Here is a 16557-nt window from a genome sequence, read left to right as displayed (position 1 = left end):
TCACGCAAGCCACACTGGTGCCAGGGTGATTTCTTGCCTGGGACCGACATCAGAAAGGACCGACTGAGTCTCCGGAGAACCGCCGTGGCACCAGAAGGCGGTCAGTTCGCCGCGGTCGTGTTGCAAAAGCCGTCATTTCCTGAACATGTTCTCCAGTACACAAAAAAAAATCTCCTCTCATTGCCTCCGTGAGGAAAGAGCTGTTAGGATGGCATCACAGAAATGCACCAACAGCTCAACCCGGGGCTCTTTCCTGCCTCGCTCCCTCCGCGCTTCACACTTACATTTGCTTGCATGCATTAACATAGCCAGTCCCACACACTCAACCGTACACACATACACACACACACACACACACACACACACACACACACACTCACGCACACAGATGTGTTGCCAGGTATGTACAAGACTCAACTCCTGTGAGTGAAGTCCAACGAGCATCAAGCCTGCCGTAATACAGAGTTTAATACTGGCAGGCTAATCCCCTCCCTTTACACTTTTGAACTGTTCATGGACTTTTCTGGAAATTATTACTCATGAGGCAAACTATACAAAAACTGGCACGAACAGCACAGCAGTACTAGCCTCAAACATTTATCAACAGAAGCTTTGATTTACAAGGTCTGTTAATTGTGTTTGCATAGATTTCTCTCTTTCTTGCGAAACACACACACACACACATGCACACACACGCTGGATGTGAAAAGCAGTTTTGGGTCGAGCTGCTTTGAAAATTCATCCCAGTGAAAATGTGTGTGCACGAGGAGTCTGCTCCCAAGTTCCCCACTGCACTGTCAACAATGGATTTGTAAAATAGTATTGCAAATGAAAATACTCAATTCGACTTTTGTTTTTTCAGGCACTTCAAAAATCTGTAAGAAACAATTCAACTTGAAACATAAAATAAAAAAAAATAGATGCCAAAACTGTTAACCAGAACCTCAATAAAGCATTTAAATGGTGTAACATGGGCAAACATATCGGACCTGCTGTGCTGCTGTTTTGAGTGTAAGGCATCCTATGCTATAGGTTGAATGCATTGTATGAAAATGTAAAGTATGTTAGGCTGATACAGGCGTCTGCTGTGTTACACTGCTATGGTGGCTGAGCCAGACTCATGCTGGAAGCGGCGCTGCTCAGAAGGCGTAGGGTCCCACGATGATGGTGAGCCGCAGCACTGAGCTGGAGCGGTAGTTCATGGTCAGATGGTGAGTGACCATCTCCAGGTCCACAATGTACTCCCGGGGGCCTGACAAAGGCTTGGTGAGCACCAGCATGGCACTCACGTTACTGGAACGCTGCAAAAAAAAAAAAGAAAGAAATAAAGAAATCAGCGTGACTGAGTTGAAAACACACACTTTACGCTTTACGGGAGGTTTCTGCAACTTACTCGAAGGAAAAACTCTCCCGCCTCGTTCCCAGACTTGATCCTGAAGGTGTTGTGTGTGTTGGTGTATATGTTGGTGGCCTGGATCTGGAAGATGTCTGCCGGCACGGTGCGGTCCGCCTGGATGCTCATGTATTTGTAGACGATGGAGGGCGAGAGGCCTTGGCAGTCGTTCTGAGAGCGACAGATGCAGCGGCTGCGGAGACACATTGATTCAGACGGTCCTTTTGACGGCACTCACTGCCGTGATGAAGAGACAAATGGCAGCGATCGCGGTTACTGACTTTTCGGAGGTTTGGATGTAAGGCGCCTCGCAGGGGTTTCTGGGATAGCAGCGGAAGCCTCCGTAATAGTTCCAGCACATTTCATCATCTTGGCAGTTATGAGTCCCTGTCTCACACTCATTTATATCTGTGGCACGGTGACAACGAGAGAGAAACTGTTAACTGCTAATCAAAAATAGCTGGACGACAAGGCATCCAAAACATAGGCACGCTTCATGAATCAGAGCAGTGAAAGCACAGTTAAAGTTCAGCATGTGGTCATGATGGGGTTTTTAAGAGTTGCAGCTACGTTTCCAGCACCTGAAGAGATGCGAAGAAACACAAGAGGGAAGCCTGCAGATCTGTGTCTGAGGGAAGCCCCTGATGCAACCCCCATGTAGGCCCAATTCCAGCTCCCACTTTGCTGCGCCATGAAAATAGACCCATCAAATGTGCCCCAAACCACAGAGCTATTTCTGGCACAGCAACCTGGATTCATCACCAAAACGTCCCCCTGACACAACAGGCTGGATTCATGGCTCTCCCTATAAAGCCTGCACCTGACCGAGGGGGAAAGGAAAAAATAACAGCTCTGCCTTTGAGAACGCGCCGGAGCTTCAAATAAATCCACTTCAAGAAACCAACATCATGCATATAAATTCACAGAGGTGGCTCAGCAGGACAACACAAAGTTGCTGTGTTTGCATTGCTTAACCTCTGCATTCTTTCCATGACAGTACTGGGTGGCTTTCAGTCCTGCTGGAGAGGCACAAGAGTGAATGATCGCAAAAATTACCAAGTTCTTCAAAGAATTATCTTCAAAGACTTTATAAAGTGGAGGCGGAGGGAGAGAGGGAGGGAGGGAGGGAAGAGAAATTGTTTGGGATCTTTGTCACATGTGAAAACTGAGCGGATGAATAAGATACTTGTGATCATGCTGATGAAAGCCAGAAAGCAAGAAACAACAAATAAAGGAGAGGGAGATGACTCCGGTACCTTGACACAGCCTGGTTCCCTGGAGCTGATACCCTTGAGGACACTCACAGAAGTAACTTCCCGGGTTGTTCACACACTGGTACTGACACATGTAGCTGGACAGGCTGCATTCATCGATGTCTGTACAGAAGGCAATGTGAATTTTTACAGCATTTAATGCTATAGGCCTGCGTATGAATGCGTGCGCCAGTTCGTGTATCCACCTTGACAGGAGACCATGTCTGGTGCCAGCTCGTAGCCCTGCTCACACTGACAGAGGAAGGAGCCGATCAGGTTGTAGCAGTGATGCTGACAGGGACTCTGCGCCTCACACTCATTCACATCTGAAAAATAAACCACAGAAACATGTGTTTTACATGTTGTATTTAAAGGTGAAATAAGAATGTTTCCAATTTGAATCTAACTTATACTAATACAACTACAAATGCAGCTTATTTGGCCTCTTTTCTCTACTTGTTCAACATTAGTTTATTACAATTTATTAAAGGCACTGGACAGGAATCCTTTTTTTTTCCAATGAAGTCTTAGCAGTTTCTCCTTAGCCATCTTTTAATTAAAACTATATTCAGGCAAGTCAAATGTACGCAGAGTCCACGGCTGCGAAATTCTAAAAAAAAAAAAATTAAAAAAAAGTACAATGAGTGTCTTTGCCTCTTTTTCTACGATAACGTCAACAAATGTTTTTGACCGTGCTGTGGTGCTCCTGGTGCAAATGTGGAACACACTGGTGACTTCTGCCTGTGATGAAAGATCATATTCTCAGTGTTTATGTTCTGCTTTGTGTTTTTTGTTGAGATTGTAACTCTGTCTCTCATTCCATGCTCTTTGGCTTCTCTTGATGTTTTTCACCTGTGCCTGAGCGTGCGATTGTCGTCACCTGCTGGCTTTGGTGTGAAATAAGCTTCTTCTTCAACAACAGATCCTGTCATCCACAACAATATAGGAAAGCCAATTTTCCTACATACCTTTGTCTGATTGTTGAATACCATGAGGACATTGTTCTCCGTTTTTAAAATCAGTCTCACAAATTTCAGCAACTATTTCACAATCTTGATTCTGAAGTCAAAATAAAGCAGACATACTAACACAGTTCAGTATGCACAGGTGCACGTAGTACAACTCTCCAAGTCTCCTGTACAGATCAACAGCTCACTGTCATGCTCTGCCACTGTTTGACTTTTGCTTTGGGTAGGTTCGGGTTACATGATAGCTCTGAGCTTCAGGGTGATCAAAGCCACGAGTTGCTTTGATTAAAAGATTTCTTGAAATATCTAAAATGCTGAGACAGCAGAGGAACGAGGGAGGAATAATTCTATACAGCAGGAGCAACAACTTCACTGATATTATTAAAACACGCGAAACACGAGAAATTTAAATTCCAATGTTTATTGACTGTACTTGTTTTTGGAGTTTTTGTTCTGTTGTTATTATATAATATCCAGGATTTGATTGGCAAGCCAAAATCTAGAGAGACTCACTCTGGCAACCGAGTAGATTAGGTGGATATTCACTCCAGTACAAAATGTCTGGTAAGGCTGCTTCTCCCTGACAAAGCACCGAAGCGAAATGTTTTGATAATTCAGTGTCGGATACACAGACGCCCACTCGCACATGAGCACACGCAGCTTTTCAGTGACTTACCGACACAGCTGTGGTTGTTGCTGGCCAACTTGTGACCTGCGTTGCACTCGCAGTAGTAGGAGCCCTGGGTGTTCACACATCTGTGCATGCAGTAGTGGCTTGAGACGCACTCGTCTCTGTCTGCAGGTACACAGGACAGTCAACAGGGACCAACTGAAAGACCTCACTTCAGATCAGTTCCTGTGCTTGCTCTGTGATCGCTAATACAGCGCACGGCGCAGTGTGTTTCCTGTCTCACCGACGCAGCGATCTCCATTCTTCTGGTAGCCCGGAGGACACTGGCAGGCGTAGGAGCCGATGGTGTTGAAGCACGTCTGTTCAGAGCCACAAGTGTTTCTGCCCGTCGCGCATTCGTCTATGTCTGCAATGAACACACACGGGCACCGAGGGAAGCTGCGTCAAGGTTACTGTGTAGGAACATATGGCGGACGGAGCAACATGACTGCAGTGTTATGCGCTTTGTGATGTGTGAAGTGTTTGCCACAGACAGTAAAATCTGTGATCAGCAACACCACCGCATCACACGCACGGGCATAAACACACATGTTCACACGGAGGGCAGAAGATTAAATAAAGGCGGCTTTTATTCGGAGGCTCCGGGTGAGGGAAGGAACACAGATCATATCTTCTACTAACAGGACAGCTTTAGATGGGAGGCGGGGGGGGGTTCGCATGTGTGAGTGTGAGCACATGAAAGAGCAGGAGAAATAGCTCCACTGATAAGTCCTGTGCTCACTGCCGTAACACCTTGCTCTCTCAACAGACATCCATCAAGCCAAACGCAAACAGATCCAAACACATTCACTTTCAATCTCTCACACCATAATTAATATGGGCTGAAAACACTCCAGCTCATCAAGTTATGTAACTTTAAAAACTGAACTTTCGGGGGAGTTTGAGAAAGTTTAAAAAAAAAGGCACGGTGTTCAGAGGTGCAAACCCAAAAGTTAGTGACATGAAGAATGTCTCGAATAACTCTTCATGCACTCGGCAGTAATGAGATGATGGGGTGATGAGTGTGTGTCTAACTACTGGTTAAACCTCCAATACGGTGAAAGAAATTCTACGTTTAATGTTGATCCTACAAACACACATCTCAGTTTTGATTTGCTTGGAGCCACAGCTTCTTGAAAAAAAAAAAAAAAAAAAAAAGGGTTTTCTCACTGTAAACCTCCCACACACACCCGCACACACACTACAAATATGCCAATAGTGTATACTCTCATCCTTGAGGCCCACCAGCAATCCTCTTGGGTGGTCTGACACAACCCGTCATATGCAGACAGCCACTGGGCATCAGTTTAATGGCATGACAGACAGTTATCCTCAATACCACACACACGGGGAAGGAGAGGGTACTATTATTGTGTTGTTATTTGGCACGTGCGGCGCTTGACAATAGCTGAAAGACTTAAAGTGGAAGCTGCACCATGCATTTCTGATATGATTACATTACTCTCCAACCAGATGCAGCCAATCTTGAAAGATAACTGCATATTCATGGTGATTAAATGCATAAAACTAATGAATATATGCAATCACAATGAGCACAGGAATGCACATGTTGCTGCACGAAGATCATGAACCGATATTTCTTTTGAAATGTTTTATGTGATGTGGTTTCAGCTGGAAAACATATTCCAGACTTATAATATCCAGATCCACCACTGAGCTGAACTGCAGTTGGTAAGAGATTGACTTGATTTACAGAGTGGGGATACATAAAAACCAAGAGGCAGAGAGCAGGTAAGTGTCTCCTCTCCATAATGAAAGAAAAATGAAAATGTGCTGAGCTCTATGGAGGCACACTGAAAGTACCTTCAGGACAAAAATGGGATTTTTCTGAAGGTGCGCCTCAGAAACAGCAGGTGCAACAACCAGAACGGCTCTGAAAGAATTACAGAACGATGCTCTTATCAAACAAATAAAGACAATGAGGTCCTGAGCGTAGCACCAACAAACTGAATGAACATCAACAATTACTTACGACAGCAGAGGCCAGGATCAAGCCCCTCTGACTCATGGCCACGCCCACTTACTGGAGGTATTTGGTGATTCATTTAGACTGGAAATGCCCTGCCCTCTGGCACCGGAGCAGATTCACACAACGCAATCGTCAGACTCCTAATTCCTAATGAGCGGGAGTCCCGGGGGTCGATGGGATCACGGTGTCAACAAATGGACAACAAAAACTATGATGCAAATGAAATGTTATGATTTTCATGTCACTACGTACGTAATCTAACAAGATGTAAAAGCCAACAAGCGGATTAGTTAAATGCTACAATATGGTGACAATGCGGATGTTTGGGAGGGTCTGTGTTCACAACACGCTCAAGTGCTAAAAAATGTACGAACTCCACCTGTGCTGCAATCAATTTCAATCTCCGTACGTGCTTGAATTCTGGCTTTAAATCAAAAGAAATTGTGTAAATGCAAATGTAAAGTGGCAGCAGGAGTTGGCCGTTACATTTACTGAAGTATAAACTTTTATTCAAACATGAGAACAGTTACGCAGACACACAACAGACATACTGTCACTCACCTAATAAAGTTAAGCATCGCCATGAAGAAAAGTGAGTGTCAACTGAAGAGCCGCTCTACTGCGATCTTATTCAATTCGATGAGATGAAACCAACCGACAGTGAGCACATTTACAACAAGAACCTTTAGCGTATCTTTATGATACAGGTCTGTTTGACAAAGACAATTCAAAATGAAATCCAATTACTTTTTCAAGTGCGAAGTTTATTTGCTGAAACTTGCAAAGACATTTTTACGAGATAAAACAACATTGCATTTGATTTCAGAGCGACTCCTCTGGCAGAGGTCCTACGGTGTTTATGCCACCGTTGGGCAAAGCGGTTTTTTGGCTCCCTTGAAAGACGACGAGAATCATTAAACAAGGTGTTGTTGCTGCAGGGAACACAATCCAGCTGCTCTGGGATGGCGCTCCAACGCTCCCACAAGTAAGTGCAGAGACCATGAACAGTTACCGAGAGAAGTGACTGCACATGTCGAACTGTAAATTGTTTAAATATGAGCAGCGCGTTTCTTCTGCGGAAAAGTCAGAGTCATCTTCCCTCGCCTCGAAAAAAAAAAAAAAAAAAAAGCTCGCAGAGCTCTAAATAAAAGCACATGTGCTGAATGCCGTCCAAAGGTTCATTCACAGGAATATCTCGTGGTAACTGCTACTTTGTCACTAAACCTTTTAGCGGCTGCCAATATAAAGTTTCGCAGGAGTTGTGTGCGTGTGTGCGGGTGGGTGGGGTAGGAGAGTCTCCCACACTCGATGGCTCCCAGGTCCAATAAAGTCTCCGCAGTTTGCCACATGCAGTCCATATAGTTTACAAAGGAAAACAGATTTCGCTGCAAAAAGCTATCAAATGTGATGATGTGTTGTGAGTGGGGAGAAGTGACTCTGCTCTCTGAGGTCAGGTTCTCTTTCTCTTTTTTTCTCTCTCTCTCTCTCTCTCTCAATTTATTCAGCATGGCTTACAAGTTTCTTCCAAGTGGGAGCTTGCTGCAACATCGCAGCGAACGATAAGGCCGTCCAGCCGGAGAGGGGAAGACGCGAAGGGAAAGAATGAGGAGAAAGGGTGGAAGCACTTTTCAAACAGAAAAAGAGCTTTTTTTTTTTTTCCTGATTCGGAGTTAGATTTACGGCCGCGTGTGCTTACGTGATGTCAGGGTTAAAAAACTCCTTGCTTTTCAGGGAGATTAATTCTAAATGCCCTGTGGGAGCTGGGGGAGTAACGGCAGCGGCGGCAGCTCAAAGAATGTGTGTATGTCTACGTTTTAGTGACTGTTCGAGGTGTTCAAATGGCCTTTTTGCCAAGCTGCTCATGTTTTGCAGAATGAATTATGTGTGTGTGTGTGTGTGTGTGTATGTGCATGTGCAAGCACATTCACGTCTCAGTGCTATATCCATCCAAACCAGAGATTAAAAAGTGTTTGGCTTGATTTCAGAACAATGTGTTATTTGCTCCACATTTATACGGACATGATAGGACCTGCTGTAATTATCACTTGAGAGCATTTTGCCTTGTTTTCACCGAACCCCCGCAACGGAAAGCCTGAGCTGTTCCAGGGAACAGTTGGAGCCGTCCTGCTGTTGGACAGCGTCTCTGTTTCCCTCTGATTATTGGATAATTCAATCTTTGGGAAAGCAGGGGGCAAGACGTGTGATGTTAATGGCCCATAAAATTTCACAACGTCGAATTTATCAGCGTGTCATACACAATCCCCCCCCCCCAAGTGCTCGCTTTTTTGCTTAACCCCCCCGCCCCGACACCTTAACGTCGCCCCACGCTGCACTGCGTGTTGTTTCATTCGTGTATAAATCCTCCCTGCAATGCAGTGTGAAAATGCAGCGATCGCTGGCTGGAACACAAACCCTGGGACAAGTGGGAGTGGTGGTGTTTCCTTCTCAAAACAAGTCCAAACACAAAACAGATAAGAAATCAAAGAATTCAAGACACCCAGATATTATATCCCTTGTATTTCCATCCATATTAGGGCATTAAATATTTCCATGGCTGTCCGCACCACTCCCTAGATTCCCCCTCTCATCACTCTCATTGTTCGGTAGGAACAGGAGTTTCAGTCGTGCTGACACTCACTAACTGATTTGTGAGTTTGTTCCACACGATTCTAAAGGTCCCGCAGAGTCCTGACGTTCTTGAGAGTCCGTCTGGTGTGCCAGCCGCATTCCTGACTGATAATAATCCTTCCTGTTACTCGAAAAAAAAAAAAAAAAACGCTCTGAAAGAAGAAGTGCTGAGCAACTTTTACATAATGGGTCGCTCTGCCCACCTGACAACACGGCCGCAGCCATTTATTGCCCCTCCAAGAAAATGTGCAGCCCTGGAAAGAATGAAAGCGGCGGAGAGGGGACGGGGTAAACACGCTGCAAGGAGGAGCGTGATAACGAGGAGAGGAGAGCATGTGAGGAAAACAGCAGCCCTGCGGTCGCATGCGAGTGTCACCCGGCTGAGTGCTGAATGGTGATTTATAGCAGCGCCGCGTCCCTTTCCATCATGAGGTAAACGGAAAGATCAACACATGCGAGCACATCAGAGGAGGAAGCAGCTGGCCGCTGGACAGGCACCGACCTCAGGGAGAATAATAACAACAACATCAGGCACTTACGCCGAGGAGGCACGGCAAAGCTGCTTCCCCCCCGCTCCCCTCCTCGCCCCCACAGCCCTCCACTCCCTGCTATTGTTGATGCGGTGGCGGCGAGGAGCCGCGAGAAAAACCACAAGCAGTAAGAGCAGACTGTACAGTCACCGTGCACAGGCCAGAGGAGACTCCGCCAAGTCGGTTCGGTTGGATTCACACACAGACTGGCGGCTTATCATACTGTAGCACAAAAGGCACTATCAGATTTCATTGATGTATTGAATTTCAGGGGGTGGAAATAATTGCTTGAGGCGACGCAATGGCAGCTGTTTCACCCAGAAAAAACCCACACATGCACAGGGAGAACATGCAAATTCCACACGGTAAGGCCCCCAGTGGACTTGAACTACAGATATTCTAGCTGTGAAGAAAGATTGCCTACCACGCTCACATCTTGAAATTTATTTATAAAGTGTACTTCTGCAGAGACACAGAGGTCAAAACACATTTGGAAATCACGCCAAGCTGAAGGCTGGTTATCAGCAGATGGGAATTTGCAAAGTCATCAGTTTTTCCAGCACATTGCACTGATGGAAATTGGCTTCTGATAGCCAGGAGATTTTTGCACAGTTGATTCATGATGATGAACTCTGAAACATTAAAACGTTTCTGGTGGTTTTGTAGAAAATTCTTATACAGAAAACTGAATCGTAAAGTTTTATCAAGAAACTGTTTCCAATTGAAAGAAAGTTTGGAAAATGTAGGTATAATGTTGGGTCCATAGAAAAAACACAGAGTGGATATTTTGCATTTAAAAAATATACTTGCCAGTGCTCTCTGGTGGTCAAAGCACAAAATGATTTGAAAATGGGGTCTGTCATGTTTTCAATGGTCCTTAAAAATAATCAATCATGATTTGCGTAGATATTGATCTCTTTATTGTAAAAAAGAAAAAACACCAGATGGATGAGCGAGCCTTTAAGATGTTAAACAAAACCAAACAAAATTACTTTAATCACATTTTGTCTGTGAAACTTCGCAATCAGGTGCAAATAATGATAGTCCAGATTATATATAAAGTTGTATGTAAAGTATGCTTGTCTGACAAATTTTATAGCAACCTACTCAACAACCAATAGGAAGGTTACTCCTGTCACAAACCAACGATTACACCATTTTCTTTATTGCTTCATAAAACTTGTGGTCGAAGGAAGCGAGCTAAATCCTGGGCAGGTTGCCAACACAACACAGAATCGTCCACATTCACACATCCAAGCAATTTTGAGTCACCAATTAGAATAAAATGTATGTTTCTGGACGGTGATATGAAACCGGAGCACCTGGAGAAATGTAGAACATGCAAACCCCGTTACAAAATGCCCCTGATCCCAACTTGTACTCGTATTATGTACATTCTTATTATGAGGTGAGAGTGTGAAGCGGTGAAGGGCCGCACAGCCCAGCAGCGCTGCCAGAATTCACTATTTAAAGGAGTCGACACCAGTAGTTACAACTGGAGCTGCAGAGTAACAGGTGCAATAAGCAGGACAGTAAAATCACAGGGCACTGCAGGGAGGACTGCGTGTGAAGACATATAGATGGGGGGGGCAGCGTAAATCACTGGGTGGAGGACGGGAGATTAACTGGTAATGCCAGGGTTCAGCGGGGACAGAGGTTTGCTTCAGGTGCCTTTTTGTTTGAGCAAACCTATGAAAATGGGTCAGTTTTCATTCAATGTTTTGCATTTGGTCCTACGACTTCCTGCTGAGCGCGGTTTTAGCTTACCACTCATCGCGTCTCAGTGAAACAATATTCTCTGAATCTGTGTTGCTTATCTTTGATGGAGATTCGGGAGAAACAAACACTCGCAGGATAACGATCTAAAAGGAATTTCCTGATAAACTGTGAGGACATTGAGCATGTCCTCTCATCTGTCTGCGTTGTCAGTGGATCGGTGAAGCCTCCCAGCTGGGGCCCGTTTCTTCGAATGCAAATGTTCAGATGAGACAACAACAGGTCGAGTTCCAAAGTATTAACTGCAAAGGTCAAATCATAAGGCCCGCCGGCGGTGTCCTGCCGTGCTTCGCAGCCTCTGGGATCTCCCCGCTTGTTCTGCTCTCTGCATTCCATGCTCCGCGCAGATCGATCTGATGCTTATCTTTCAAGGTGGTGAGTAATTCCTACCATCACAAAAGATGGGAGCAAACGGAAAAAACAACCACCGCTGACATTCCTGAGATATTCCTCCCGAGTGCATTGCATCTGTGCGGAAAAATGTTATTGCATGCGCTCTGCCTCATTCGGAAAAGTACACAAGTTCTCTGTCACACAAGGCTTAACGGCCTTATTAGAACATATTTAGGAAAGACTTCCAGCAACTGCAGGTGAAGAGCGGCCAGACATAGCTGAAATTAGTCAGGCATGTAGGTGGTAATGCGGCCGGCATGACCTGAAGAAACCAGACAGGTAAACAGGAGTGGCATGTCTTCTCATGTCTCACGCTGCTGCGCATGAGTATCTAATTTAGAGATGAAAAATAAATAGATCGGTGCGAAAGTATGTAAACTCAAGAGCACCATGACATGCAAAATGTAAAGCACCGCGTCTATAATTATCTGTGGTGAACACTGTATGCCTAAAGCCACAGAGAACACAGAGAAGCCAGTATTTCTAACATGTGTAGGTGCTAAACTGTACATGAGAGTCGTAAAATACGGTAAGTGCTTTTCACTTTTCGCGAGATCCGATGACTGATTCCACTACGCTTGACGGACAACCTTCATTTCTTTCAGGAAGTGATCTCACCTCTGCCGAAAATAAACGTTAATATGCATACACAGGACGACAACAAACCGCTTGTCGGCATCACCCGCCGCTAAACACTGCAGGTATGTGTGTGTGTGTGTGTGTGTGTGTGTGTGTGTGTGTGTTTGGAGGGCGGGTGTAGGTCATGGAAATGTGAGGCATCATTAAGCTGTCACACGTACAGTAAAGCTTCATAGTTTGGCCGTGCGGCTGAAAGTCGGCGCCGACTTCCCTGATGTGTCAGGGCAATAACCCGCACTCAGGCTCCCGTTCGCACTCGAGGGCCGAAGGGCCTCAGCGTCTCCTCGCTGAGAGCGACGCGTACGAAAGCTGCAATTAAAAAGAAAACATCAGATTCTTGCGTGTTATATTATTTTGTGGGCTGTTTTGGTTTTAATCAGCATAAAAAAAAAAGGAACCTAAGAGAACTTATTTCCTTTCAGGAGCCTCTTTCATGTGGAAAATTGGCTCCGTTTTTGAACCCGTTCAGCTAATCTCTGCTTTATTCGCCACACACTCAGCAGTAAAGTCACCAAAACAACTCAGCAGCTGCACAACCCGTGACGCTGGCGCAACCTGGACTGGTCAGTGCTCCGGCACATCTGCGGTCGTTTAGCCGGTGTCAGCCTTTCATCTTCCCCTTTGCCCTACCTGACTCCGCACTCCGGGCTTCCTCCGCAGAGTGGTGAGTTAGCAGGGAAGGAGTCCGCTGTAAGCGCTATTTGATACATTGAGGTTTCCCCCCATCGAAAGTTAATGGGAATTCCTACGCGAGCAAGGTAGCCGTGAAGAAACAACCACTGCGGTAGAAAAAAAAAAAGAAGAAAAAAAAAAGACAATCCTGTGTCCAAGAACAATTGGCTCATTGTAGCGAGTTAAAGGTAATGACAGAGAAACCAGAGACTGATGTAAACACAGATTATATCACTCTACCAGCAGAAACATACGCCCACATAACGGCATGAGACGCCTTCCAGTTAGAGCTGCAGTCATTTCAAAGCAATAATACTGACAGCAACAGCCTATCTTTGTTTAGCCCGTGCGCCGAAACGGCACACCAGTGAATAAGTATCCTGCCCATGCCAGCCTGCTTATGTGGTTACTTCAACTGATATGCTGCCATGTTTTACACTCTAATAAAACCTAATTGGGTTCCAATTCAGAGAAACACATAAAACGCCTCACACATATCTTTGCCCCAGGTGTAAAATCAAATTTGTTACTTTCACGACGTGACCGCAGACCTCACCGCGCAGCCACTCCACACATCACCCTGCCTGTTGGCGAGGTGGAGTTTGTGAAACCCTGCACACATGCGCTGCACTTTAAAGCACACTGCTTTGGATTTACGGAGTGCACATACCCACACCCTCAATCTCCTATAGAGCTGGGCAGATGACAACCTGGAGATACGAGCCGGCAAGTGATATCAGAGCTTCCGATTCAGATGCCGCAGTGGAGATAACTGCCTTTGTTGCACACAGCAGCCATGAAGGCCACTGATGTCTTTGTGTGAGCGTGAGTGCGTGTGTGTGTGTGTGTGTGTGTGTGTGTGTGTGTGTGTGTGTGTGTGTCAGTGAGACAAAGAATGAATCTTAAAACCACTCCCCATTTCAGAGGATCAAAGTGGCTTGCTCAAACACAAAACATGACACCCACACTCCTGAAGTCTCAGCCCAGCGCCTCGTCGAGCTTTAGGGACTCGCTCCTGTGGGTGTGAAGGCGAAGAGTTGAACACGGAGCTGTCCGCGATTTTACAAAAAAATATGCTTGATTTTTTTTTTTTTCCCCCCCTGAAGCAGAAAACTCCAATACCCAGCATATCGAGAATTTTCAGCAGAAGCTGAACTCGGGCCAAAAACATCACGCTGCGAGCAAAAGAGTTTAGAAAACATGACATCACGGCGAGGGAAACCGAGGGGCTTGCAACACATCTGGCAGCTACGCATAGTTTAGCTGTTGATGACTGTCAAACAGATGGATGAACAGTTCACCTTTGGAGCGCTGCTTATTGAGGCTCGAAAGTCGTTAGCAAGTAATTATCAAATACCTACATAGCTCTGCAAGAGACACATTCTTCGAGGCACCGGCGCAGCTTCTGGCCAAGTTCAACAAAAGCATACTCCTGATATTGAGGAGATAAAAATATTTCTGCCAGCAATTCTGCCAGCATACTGCAGCACGCTGCAGTCATCGGAGTGGGGCTCAAATTGCAACCACATTTTCAGGGTGTAATCTCTCATGAAGGCCAAAGACCTTCAATATTCTGGAAGATTTCAAAAAATGCTTTTCATTTAGAGGATATGGCAGCCCTCCCTTCTGCACTTCGAGGCCTTGCTTTTAGTTACACCTCCAGGCTTGCTGACAGAGGCCGAGCGCTCCCTCGAGACGCTTTTCAACACAGTTTTCTGAGATAACATGTGTTTCACAGCATGTGATGGTGTCAGGCAGGGAAACAGAAACTCCAGTTTGAAAGAAAACTCTTGTCGTCTTAATTTCTGTCAGGAGGGGCGGCGTGACCTTCCCTGGGCTGCTGGCCTTACCTCTGCACATGTTCTGCTCATCGGCAGTGAATCCGGGGGTACAGCGAGTGGTCCGGCTCACCGTCGAGGAGCTGCCACTGTTCCCTCCTGAAATCACCTGTGTGAACGGAGGCGGGTTTGCTGGAAGAGCGGGAGCAGGAGGAACGGGGTCACGAGGCACCGCCTGCTCACCCTCCTTAGTGATAAGGATGACGGCGCTCTTGGGAAGGCAGAGGTATCCACCAAAGTGATTAATACACTGCATCCCTCCTTTGCAGGCGTCGGGTAATAGGGCACACTCGTCAATGTCTGACATCAAAAGAAAGAAAGAAAGAAAGAAATATACGGTCAGGAGAGTCTCGTCTTTGGATAAAATAGACTGACATTAAACAGAAAAGACAAAGAGAGGGCATTTCTCTCCTTGAATATAAAAAAAACATGATTGTGGAGCAGTAATTTCTCACCTCTGCATTGCTCTCTGACTCTGTCATACTCATACCCTTCTGTACACTGAAGGGGGGGAACAAACAACACACTTTTTAATACCCTTAAAAGCAACAACATGCAATAATAAATACAACACCAACCCGGAGTCCTTTAACACGAGAATAATAAAAGTTGGACTCACTGTGTAGGAGATGGGCTCCTCAGCCTCCTGAGACAGAACGTGAGTGAAAACCGCACAAAGACACACGCAGATTCCCAGCATGTCGGCCGAGCGTCGGAGAGGCACTGTGAGGAGACGCAGAGAGAGAGAGAGAGAGACCGAGCTGACAGAGCGTGCAAGATCATTTTTTGCTTGACAAGCCTACAAGTTTTAATACCAGTTATTACATCACTGATGGCATTGCTTAACGAGTCCCAACATCTCCCGCCGCTGGCTTCGTGTTTATGTTGGCACGGCTCCAGGTAAATCTGCGACTTCAACCAAGTGAAGTGTTTTTCTGTTTTTCTCCAAACGGATTAGTGCGTAAATGCGCGTAAAGTTCGTGCGTAAACATGTGCCCCGTGTGCCAATCGGGTGGCAGGAAAATGACGGCGTTAATCAGTCTGACGTTGATCAAAACTCTGTATCTGCAAAAACGCACATTAACTTTTTCCTCTACCTGCTTTGTTCATCACGCTGACACTTGTTACTGGGCGAATGAACGACAACACAAATATACGCACGAGAGACTTTTGCGTCTTATCTATCGCCAAAGCATTCAGCTTTTCTTTTCAAATTGCATTTGTTACTTTCATGTATAAGACTTGAAGAAGAAGAAAAAATAAACGCTAGATGGGATTGCTTTCTCATCCCCGTGGCGCCTCGCCGCCGACGTACCTGCGACTATACCTGCGGATTGTCCAACTCTCTCCGGGCTCGCGCGTTGTTCCGGGACGGCGGAGAGCAGGTCGGTCCTCACCGTGCGGAGGATGTTAGATGTTTGAGGGAGTGCGAGCGGCTCTTTTGATGAACATGCGGTTAGTGGAGAATGACATAGCGAAGGGGAGGTGGTGGAGATGGGGGGTGTACCGGGGGTGTAGCGGGCAGGTTCAGCTCCGGGGTTTTCTCTCATCTGGCTGCGGCGCATCAGCAGGTCACAGTGGCTCCCTCTATAGACTGACGGCTGCTGAAGAACACACTGATAGCAGACTGAAGGTAAATAGCGCCTTTAAAAAAAAAAGAAAAGAGTGTTTTATTTCTTTAATTTGCATATGTGTGATCATTGAGTTCATTTTCAAATTACAGTTGCATACAGTGCAACTTTCAGGCAGTTTGAAAAATTATGAAGACAAATTAAAGTGCCTGCTGTAAACGCAAATAAAGGCTGTC

General features: G+C 45.7%; 1 protein-coding gene across 2 annotated transcripts; it reads right to left on the bottom strand.

Moving 5' to 3' along the window:
• Window positions 1-596: 596 nt before the first annotated feature.
• efemp1 (EGF containing fibulin extracellular matrix protein 1) lies at window positions 597-16279 on the bottom strand. Of its 2 annotated transcripts, none has more exons than XM_030107025.1 (11): window positions 16066-16279; window positions 15370-15473; window positions 15206-15251; window positions 14763-15050; window positions 4529-4651; window positions 4291-4410; window positions 2853-2972; window positions 2650-2769; window positions 1675-1801; window positions 1394-1586; window positions 597-1301 (listed from the first exon to the last, which is right to left on the bottom strand). In XM_030107025.1, the coding sequence occupies exons 2-11, from the start codon at window positions 15448-15450 to the stop codon at window positions 1140-1142; spliced, it is 1380 nt and encodes a 459-aa protein (XP_029962885.1). In that variant the 5' UTR covers window positions 15451-15473; window positions 16066-16279; the 3' UTR covers window positions 597-1139. The 2 variants fall into 2 exon arrangements, with proteins under 2 accessions (XP_029962885.1, XP_029962886.1); XM_030107026.1 differs by having other exon boundaries at window positions 16078-16279.
• Between the last annotated feature and the right edge of the window lie 278 nt (window positions 16280-16557).

The sequence above is a fragment of the Salarias fasciatus genome, chromosome 13 (genome assembly GCF_902148845.1).
Source record: "Salarias fasciatus chromosome 13, fSalaFa1.1, whole genome shotgun sequence".
In the NCBI taxonomy this organism is placed as follows: Eukaryota; Metazoa; Chordata; class Actinopteri; order Blenniiformes; family Blenniidae; genus Salarias; species Salarias fasciatus.
The sequence above is the reverse complement of the archived record's forward strand: the minus strand, read 5'-3'. Positions and strand labels throughout refer to the sequence as shown.